Genomic DNA, 10,666 nt, shown 5'->3' with positions numbered 1-10,666 from the left:
GAATGGCCTACAGAGTCTTTGTGTAAGAGAGGCAGACGTAAGAGTCTGCTATGGGGGGTATGGTGATAGCAATTAGCACATGACACAGTATTCTGATGGTGTACTGGCTAGACTAAGTGATAACAAATGTATGTTGTCTTTGGAGTAAAATTAATATTAAGTCTTCAAGGTGCCTAAACAGACAAAGTAAAACAAAATTAGAGAATCAACCGACCAATCAATCAATCAATTAATGAACCAAATAAATCAATCTCCAAAACGAACACAGAAAACGGTACCTAAAAAAAGAACAATTGACATTTCTATGACAAAAATGAAACTGAAAAAGGGGGAGGAGGTAGGTTTTAAAAGAAAGGGCTTTTAAGCGGGGTTGGTGAGGGGTGTGAGGTGATCTGTGTCGGTACCTAAGATAGGGTTCTTCAGTGTTTTTATTCACATCCTCCACCCATTTAGTTACATAATACTCAGTTTGGATGCAAGGGGTTAAAAACCTGTAGGAGGGTTGGGAGGGGGGGTAATGGTGAGCAGAGAGAAGAGAGAGAGAGAAAGAAGAGTGAAGGCCAAGGGGAGCGGTGAGGAAAGGAGAGGAAGAGAGAAAGAATGGAGAGAGGAGAAGGAGAGGTAATCGTATAAGATAGCAGAGCACAGCATTGACATTCTCTACAGTCCACCAAGATGCAAGTGAGGAGAGGAGAGGAGATGGTCAGATCAAGGGAGGTGTGAGAGGGAGTGCTTCAAGTGGGGTTGGCTACAGAGATAAAGTGGTCTTCATAAAGTAGAAAGCTGGCCTACAGCTGGACTAGTTTTGTACACTATATTCAGCAGATAGGACATAATCTAGCCCAGAAGTCCACAACTCTATGGACCAGTTATCATTTAAATAGTCAGCACTGGTTTACATTACAGAGAGATAATTGTACCAGTGTTTCAATTGTGTGTTAAAGGGTCTTATTTTGGGGTTGGGGTGGGGATGGGTTGATGGTCAATTGCATTTTGGTTGTGGTGGCAATTTTTTTGTTCCTTCAAAGCATTTCTGTTCCAGTTGTTTGGTCTCATGCGTCTAGATCCAGGTGCATGACAACAAAAACAACAACAACAAAACAAACAAACAACCACGCAGAGGGAAGAAAAGAAGCTTGAATGAAAATATCCAGGCTTTGGTGCTGCATTCAGAGAGACGTAAACAAAAAAAAAATACATGTGCAAGTTACACATGCGTCTCATTCCAGGGAAAAATAAATAAACGAAACAAGTGTGCACAAACTCAAAATCATTAATACAGTTATTCACATTCATCTGTAATCCCTTATGTGAGATATTATGACACTGCATACCCAAGACACTATCACATCATGAGATGTGCAGAGTTCAGAGACAATGATGAGAGCACAGTGTTGTTCACAGTCATATTTTAGATGAGTGACACAGGACATCCATTCCTCAAAATAATATCCCATGATGCCTTTAGGAAGACTCTCCATGCCTGATTATTTGCTATGAATGACATGTATGACAGTCAAAACATTACACATGCCTAATTAAGATACAATAACACGTTTTGCTGCCACCTAATGGTGTTAGTAGCTTATTGCAACCCCCCCCCGCCCAAATGGCTTTTGTCTGACTCCCATGCAACATGAAAAACCGTCACTCTTTAATTTAGTTTTGAAGTGAAGTTAGTATGGGGTGAGGGATGATATTCCACATAGAAAAACACTTTCACAAATCTTTAAGGCAGTTGGATAGTGAGTGTAGCTGTCAACCCAGTAGGAGAGAGCCCATGCCCATATCATACGCATCACCTCGGAAGGAACATGACTTACTCTGTGGAGTTGGACCGTGCACGGAACTTCTTGCCCTTCATCTTTCTACGGCTTCCACTTACATTCCCTGTGGAGTACACCAGAGAAAAAAATGTCAATGTCAATACTGTATCAGCTAAAAGGATATATTGTGTGTATTTGTATGTGTGTGTGTGTGTGTGTGTGTATGTGTGTGTGCGCGTGTGTTACCTTGCCATGAGTTGCTCCTGGGTCGTCCATTCTCACAGATGTCGGAGTGTTTGGCATCTGGGATTCTTTCGCTCCATGAGTGAGACAGACCATTAGACCTTCAGGACAAAGCCACACAACCCAGAGAGACATCCATCAAACAAAAGCAACACAGTGGCGAAACAGATAGGTGATTTTGGTCACGTTATGGTTTCACCAAAGAAGGAAATTTAACCCAAATGTCTGAAATTTTGTTTAAAACCAACTTAATAACAAAGACAGATCCAGTATATTGTTTTTATCATGACTATTCTTGTCTTAGTTTAAATGGGTTTTTCCGAGTTAAGAACACCAACCTTCCAGTCATAACATCATAAGACAACCAACTAAAATACTAAAACCACTAACAAACACACACACACACACACACACACAATAAAGACACAAAACAGACACATAGACATCTGAAGATGGAAATGAATGTGAGTGAAACCGCCACAGATGACCATGATACCTTTATGACAACAAGAGCATGAGGGAACAGCATGTGGAATGAATGACAGGATGTTGCCATGGCTTTCTGCGTTGGATAGGAGATACTCACATAGGTATGTCCACCATCTTGTTACTTACTCAGAGGCCCGCTCAGGAGTAGCACAGATGGCTGATGGGAAATTACCTGAGTGACTTTGATGCTTAAAATCGTATCGCAGGAGTAGCTAACAGGTAAGTGCAGGAGGTTAGCATTAGCACACTTAGCTGAAGAGCAGATGGGTGTGGTTTAGCGAAGGCTAGCTCAGCCTTGTACACACAGTTTGTGTGGCAAGCTAAATACACTGCATAAAATGTATGTAGTTTAACACACAAGTTTCAGTAAAACCGGTGACTTTTCACCACATACTCTATCTCACTCAAGAACAACAAATTAAAATCAGTTGATTATGAGCTCTGAAAGGCCAATTAGGGAAGCGATAGATGAGATTGGTGGAGAAATCCTAAAAGCTTACAAGAGATCAAAACATGTTTTGTTTATATGAGCAATTTGATATAGCTTGATTTTGGTAGACCCCGTGAACAGCAATTTCTTTCTAGAAGTCAAATGAGAGGCTTTGAAAAGCAAGTCAGTCTAACTGAGAAAAAGCAATTATTTTCTAGAAGTCAAATGAGAGGCTTTGAAAAGCAAGTCAGTCTAACTGAGAAGAAGCAATTCTTTTCTAGAAGTCAAATGAGAGGCTTTGAAAAGCCAGTCAGTCTAACTGAGAAGAAGCAATTCCTTTCTAGAAGTCAAATGAGAGGCTTTGAAAAGAATTGAACTGACTCCTGATATAAAAAAACACTGCTGTTTAACACTTGCCTTACAAGACACACTTAGAAAGTGCAAAAAAGCCTGAGCTGGACAAAAACAGAGAGGCACAATCCTAAACTGGCAAAATCAGTCAACCAAAGCCGGCAGCTGGGGTGAGGGTGATGAGGATGGCGATGAAGGTGAGGGCACACCTGAAGCCGAACAGAGAGATGTTTTGGCTGATGGAGGGCATGGAGGGGGTGAAGGAGCAGGTGTAGATCTGCAGGTGCGACAGGTAGGCCGACCTCTTCTTGGAGCTGCTGGCTGAGTTGGAGCTCACGCCCTGCGGCATGTCGCTGTAGAACGAGTCTGCGTCGCCTGGCTTCTTCACATAGTCACCCGCCGGCATTTGTCTAGGTCAGGGAGTGTGTTCGGACACACACACACACACACACACACAGGGGCACGTTAATGCATGCACAAAAACATCACAGGACAATATCATCAATTGTTAATGTCATTTCATTACATTCAGTTTCTTATTGCGAGCGAGGTAAACACTGACTCACCGGCAGAATCTTCTGTGAACTTCTGACTCTGCGTATTTGCGTTGCCTGTAGCTCCTAAGGAGAAGGAAGCCAAAAGAACAGTGAGGACAATATGCATGTGTGTGTGTGTGTGTGTGTGTGTGTGTGTGTGTGTGTGTGTGTGTGTGTGTGTGTGTGTGTTTTGTGTGTGTTCAAGTCAGCAGTGGTCAGGAAACAGACAAGAGCACCACAGCTATGCACCATCAGGGTGTGCTCTCACATATTACAATGCACAGTTGAGTTTACCAGTGTGTCTGTATCCAGTTTATACTCTGTACTCCCTGTACATTCATGTAGGTAATTGTGGTCAGTCGATTGTCTGTTTTGAATCTGAAAGGTTTCCACTCACTTGTATCCCCAGGCCGAGATGGCCACGATGAGCCCGAGCACTAGGATGGAGCCACAGATGGCGCCGACGATGATGTTGGTGTTCGCATAGGCTACGGGAGAGACACAGCGTTAGAATGTAACCCTGGCAACATGAGAGTAATGCCACCACCATTTCACAGTCAACAACACTGACAGACGGGATTTAACCACACACCAGGAAGTAAATGTTCAACAGTTGTTCACAACCATACAGGACATTTTCTGTTGGCTAGTGAAGGGTTTACAAATAAACTGTGGGAAAAAATATACAAATTTAGCATGTATGTTAGCAAGTGAATGGCATATTATTCAAGTCATTTCAGACATCTACATAATTATTTAGCACTGTAGTGTAACACATGTAGTGGTAAACACAAGAAGTGAGAGTTTCCTGTGGTGTGAAGGATGAACGACCACACAGTTTTATGTAGTGAATGGGGAAATTAAATTTAAGGGGTGTAATGGTAAATGTGCCAGCTGCTCTCGCTGCTAACTAGCCAACAGAGTGGTCTGTGTATGTTTGAGCTGCTGAACATGTCTCACACTCAGCACACAGAAAGGCCAAAACAACCAGGCATGAATTCAATCAATCAATTCAATTAATCAAATCACCTCACCAACCACCACCTATAAAGTCACTGCACACAGTGATTTGTTGTACGATCAACTTACCAGTGATCATATTAGCTTGGAACCCATCTCACACACACACAAAAACACGTCACTCCAAATCAACCAAGGTTTGAGGTCTCTTTATAAAACACACACACACACACATTGTGGAAAACATAGGGTAAGAAAGTAGGTGAGGAGGAGGTGAGGAGGAAGATGGGGAGAAAGATGAAGGCAGGGGAAAAGGAGCACATGGAAGATCAGGCGTCTTACAACCTACAACTCAAAAGCTGACTTCACTCCTGCACATGGCACGAGGCTGCCGACAAAGAATGGATGAGCGAGAAAAAGAACAGTACAACAAACAAAAGAAAAAAAGGGGACATTTTTAAATAAATAATGAGAACATGAGAAACAGCAATACAGATCATACTTTATGTATGCGAATGAACGAATGGGTTGAGCAGGAGAACAGAAAATGAACAGCTAGCAGATGACTGAAAGGCTCATGTTATACCATCATGTACATTTATGAGGAACAATACCACACAGCTTTACTGGAAACAAATTTCCCCAAGGCTGATGAAAAAAAAGCACCAAATTAAAACCCCAATTAAAGGAAATGTTTAAGAGTGTTCAAATATGAGTGACCATTTGACTGTATATACAGTACACTTGAGTGTGTAAGTGAGTGTAATTATGTGTATGTGTGTGTGTGTGTGTGTGTGTGTGTGTGTGCGTGTGTGTATTTTTGTGTGTTTGTGTGCGTGCGTGCGTGCTTGCGTGCGTGCTTGTGTGTGTGTGTGTCTGTACCTGAGGACGAGGATGTGGGGCGCACGATGAGGGCGCTGAGAGGAGAGGTGGAGTTACAGTCCTCTCCTGCCCACCCCAGAGTACACACACACCGCAGCTCGTTACTGCACACCTGACACAGGAGACAAGAACAGAAGTCAAGGTGAAATCATGAACATTTGGAATAGTCTATCTAAACTGGGGCTGCACATCCTCGCTGGCATACCTACATGAAACCAACAAATGGCGCTAAACCTCAGGTATACTACGCGGCTTGTAGTGGTACTCTGCTTGTTAGCAGGACAATGTAAGACATAACATCCAGAGAAGGTTAGTATGTACAGTTTGGTTACAAATGGGTTAGGCGACTGCACAGACATGGACGCACACACGTGGACACAGATACACACAGACACACACACACACACACACACACACACACACACAGACACACACAAAAACAGCCGCCTGCGTACACACACAGTCAGACACATACCCCGTGTCCGGAGCAGATGACCTTCTCGGTGGTGCCGGGGCAGGTGCTGAAGTTGAACTCCTGCACTGGCAGACACTTATGGTTGAAGCAGATGCTGTCGGTGCCACAGGCCGTGCCGTCCTCCACGTAGCCCAGGTCTGTGTCCCCGTCGATCAGCACGTGACCCCCACTGCCAGCACAGAGCAGGGAGGTGGAGTCATCGCAGAGAACAAGAGAACACGCAGTGATGCGGTATGCCACAGTACAACTTATGTGCATACTGACACAGCTAAGTACAAATCAGTCTGAAGTGTGTGTGTGTGTGTGTGTGTGTGTGTGTGTGTGTGTGTGTGTGTACCTGCAGTCCATAGAGGCACTGTGCTGGGCCACACTGAAGGAGGTCAGACCTCCCTGCAGCTCTCCCAGCCTGGGAGCAGGAGAGATGTTGGCGCACAGTAGATACCCACAGTGGACATCCCTGTTAACACAAATAAACACATTTTACAAACACACGTTTGTTTTCGGTCATTTGTCATATGATATTCCTTAAATATATATAAAAAAATCTTATATTTTATGGAAACAGTAAATATGCAGTGCATTGCACTGACAAGGCATAAATAACAAAGTTTAATGTTGTTATGTTGAAAGTTGAAAGTGGAAAACTAAAATAATGTCTCATAATGGAAAACTGAGAACATTGGTAAACATTGACCCTGTGGCATTTCATTCCCGCAAGCTATTTGACTTAGGGTGAAGTCCTGTCTGTGTGTAAAGAGCCACTGCGTGGTGCTGGGGACCTACTGCTTTTTGCACTGGATCCACGTATCCTTATCCTTCCCACAGTTCCCCTTCTCTGTCCCCTCGATGTTCAGCTTCTCATAACAGAACTTGTCACCTGCTGTGGCCTCTGTGGAAGCACACAGACACACACAAAGAGAGAGAGAGAGGGAGAGAGAAAGAAAGAGAGACAGACAGATAGAGAGAGAGAGAGAGAGAGAGAAAGAAAGAAAGACAGACAGACAGACAGACAGACAGACAGATATAGAGAGCGAGAGAGAGAGAGAAAGAGAGACAGACAGATAGAGTGAGCGAGAGAGAGGGAGAAAGAAAGAGAGACAGACAGGCAAATAGAGAGAGAGAGAGAGATAAAGAGAGACAGACAGACAGATAGAGAGAGTGCGAGAGAGAGAAAGAAAGAGAGACAGACAGACAGATAGAGAAAGAATGAGAGAGAGAAAGAAAGAGAGATACACATGTACAGGAGCAGATTAAATGCATGACTCAGCATAATGAATATTTGAATATGAATACTTCTCACAGATTTAAAATGCAAAATGGACTCACTTTCTCCCCAGATGTATTTACACTGTCTGTCTTTAGTCCGGCATCTTCCGTTGAAACATCGGCCCTGTTACAATCGCAAGTATCAGCAGTCACACTCCAAAGCAGTATGTATGATAGACAAACACTTTTCACAGACAGAATAATCACTAACAGAAGTAACACATACTTTATTTACATCTGAATAAGTACATTTTTTTAAACCATCATGCTGTTGATAATGTGCGTGTGTGTGTGTTCATGTGTGTTTGTAAAATGAAATTAGCTGGTACCTGATCTTTTTCACAGGTATACCCATCCATCTTGTGGACATTTGGAGGACACTGAAAAAAAGGAACCATGATCACTAGTAAAAACCTAGATTTTTATGTACATGTAAAGAAATCAGTGCCAGTGGATGTCGCCCTCACCTGGCTTGAGTTGCCAGTGCAGTTTTCGGGAATGTCACAGTCACTCACTGCCTCTCGACACACCACCCCCGAATACTCCAGCTGAAGACACGAGACCGCTTTCATTACACACACTGCACCGCCGTGATACATTTATGAGCTAACACACACAGAGATACCCACACACACACACAAACACACACACACAGACACACACACAGACACTACTACACACACACACACACACACTGTACCATTGCGCACTCACTCACTCACACACACACACACACACACACACACACACACACACACACACACACACACACACACACACACACACACACACATGTGCGCGCACACACGCACACACACACAGCACCACTGCAGTTTACAAATGAGCTATTGCCCACACAGGTGTGAGAACATTCATTATACATACCCCCCCCCCCCCCCCCCCTCCCCACCACCACCACCACACCCAATATCTATAAATCATGGTCATGGAACACGCTCATAAAACACACACACTAAGTTGCTCCCCTCCAGATCCCACCAACAGCACTCATTTGATACATGTGTACACACACACTCACACGCACACACACACCCACACACACACAAACACACACAAATACACACACCTAAACACACCTAAACACACACACACAAACACACACACACAAACAAACCTGGCAGTTCGCGCAACATTGTCCATTGCTGCACTTGGAGCCTTGCGTGAAGGTGCACTTCTTACAGCAGTCCTCCCCCTCCAGCTCACACTCCTGCAAACAGAGACACAGAGGACACACTGCTCACACCCAGGGCACCAACACACACACACACACACACACAGCACACAGAGGTGGGGGCTGTGAAGACAACTACATGAGGATAACGATGGAACGCCCGAAAGGTAAGCAGAAGTCCTACACAGGTCCCTCATGTTTAATCAATTATGACTTGTGCTTAAGCCAAACAAAATGGAGGAGAGAGTGAGGAACAGAGAACAGTGGCTGAGGAGAGAGGAATGCAGAGATCAGAATGAACAGATGTATGGAGAATGCATAGATGAAAGATGAGATGAACAACATGAGAAAGAGAGATGAAAATGGAAGAATAGCAAAGGAAATGAGGGTTTTCATGGAGGAAACTAAATTAAAGAAGAAGAGAAATAATAGAATAGAGGAGAGAAGAACAGAACGGGGGAGAGATGAAAGAGAGATGCTAATATAGGAGAGGAGAAAGAGGATAGAAGAGGAGAGGAGAGGAGAGGAGAGGAGAAGAGAAGAGAGGAGAGGAGAGAAGAAGAGAAGAGAAGAGAAGAGAGGAGAGCAGAGAGAGGAGCTAAGAGGAGAGTAGAGATTGACAAAACTCACCGCAGGGGTACCACAGTCACAATCCTCTCCAGGCTCAACAAAACCATTACCACACTCTGGGGGCTCCAGCAACTACACACACACACACACAAAGAGAGAGAGACAGAGAGATTAATTTAAATATTTGATCACGCATACAGATATACTAACAATCTATCTAATTTGGGTGTGAGGTGGTCCATGGTACCTTTGTGGGTTTGTTGAAGAGGCAGGCCCCTCCTCCACTGTTGAGGAAGTTGTGGTACTCCTCCACGTTGCAGTCGGAGAAGCGCTTGGGCAGATAAAAACTGTGTGACAGACCTGAGGTTTAGTGTACGGACACTCTACTTCACACACACTCTCTCACACATACACATACACAGAGCCACACACCAGTCTCGGAACCTTCCACCGATAGTTCACCAACAAACTAAGGTGTGTGAGTGTGTGCTTTTGTTCCTTGTGATAAACACAGAGGGTCAGACCTCAATCCAAAGCAGCCCTTCTTTGGGGGTAGTCAGTGCAATTAGCAGCTATAGTTTCTCGCTGTCTACCAGGTTCTGTGAAATACAAAAAGATCCTTTTCTAGCTGAGGATCTTGACCATGTGAAACTAGGGTTGGTGTAATGTAAGTGGAACATATATTGGCCTCTGGTCTATCTCAAGCGACAAAGCACAACACACACGTTAGCTAGCGGAAAGAATTTAAAGAAGCGTCCGGATTCAACACACAGTCACTGTTTCTCAGCTGTGTCCACCCTAGCCTTTCACTGTGCTTCCTATGCTGTCAGCACAAATGTTTATATTGTGTTAACGTATGGATAGTCATTGATCACTGGCTGACTGGTCGTCGTATTTAGGCTAACTAAGGCCAAGTAAGATCAGCACGTGTGGGGGCTTCTCAGAACCTGACCTGAGAAACAGTGGCTCACGGCTACTGGAGAGCTAAACTTAAAAACACCAAACCAACATACATACAGTCAAGACACACGAGACTCCAAAAAAGACTTGCATATCTAACTATCTTGCTGGGATTTGGATTGGCGCAGAGTGAACGGAGTCCAATTGTTTGTCTCACTTCAGAGAAACCTTTTACACAGATCACGTGAAAAGCGGTTCTGGTTTATCCAGATGGTGGCAGATCCAGATGTGACCTGGTTTAGACTAACATGCCCTGGTTCAGCCCTCCTACACCTGCTATGAGTACTGATCTTTGGCGCTTTGGCTTCTTTTGTATTCAATAAGCTGTAGGCCACACCCACGCCTGGGGAGTTTTAAGTGGCACATACACACGCACACACACACAAACACACACACACAAACATACTTCCTGTAACCTGAAGAGCTCTTAACCTCTATCCTCTTACGGTAAAGTGATCCAAATGAGATCCCTTACATTCCTAACATCATATCATGTGACAGTCTCCCTTTCTCTCACAAACATGCAGACACATATACACACACACA

At 44.0% G+C, this 10,666-nt stretch overlaps 1 protein-coding gene across 1 annotated transcript in view; it reads right to left on the bottom strand.

Moving 5' to 3' along the window:
* Positions 1–246: 246 nt before the first annotated feature.
* adam22 (ADAM metallopeptidase domain 22) overlaps positions 247–10,666 on the bottom strand; it is a gene marked incomplete at both ends in the record, with an annotated part of 60,084 nt that continues 49,664 nt past the window's right edge. The window contains 17 exon segments of the mRNA XM_080858459.1: positions 247–289; positions 291–491; positions 1,824–1,890; positions 2,013–2,110; positions 3,489–3,689; positions 3,846–3,899; positions 4,213–4,303; positions 5,658–5,769; positions 6,133–6,301; positions 6,470–6,589; positions 6,916–7,021; positions 7,459–7,522; positions 7,728–7,778; positions 7,866–7,946; positions 8,534–8,626; positions 9,221–9,292; positions 9,408–9,507. Of these exon segments, the coding sequence (XP_080714585.1) occupies positions 247–289; positions 291–491; positions 1,824–1,890; positions 2,013–2,110; positions 3,489–3,689; positions 3,846–3,899; positions 4,213–4,303; positions 5,658–5,769; positions 6,133–6,301; positions 6,470–6,589; positions 6,916–7,021; positions 7,459–7,522; positions 7,728–7,778; positions 7,866–7,946; positions 8,534–8,626; positions 9,221–9,292; positions 9,408–9,507 (1,723 nt within the window).

Source organism: Sprattus sprattus (assembly GCF_963457725.1).
Source record: "Sprattus sprattus genome assembly, chromosome: 19".
NCBI classification, from domain to species: Eukaryota; Metazoa; Chordata; class Actinopteri; order Clupeiformes; family Clupeidae; genus Sprattus; species Sprattus sprattus.
Note: the sequence above shows the minus strand (reverse complement) of the source record. Positions and strands in the feature narration are given on the sequence as shown.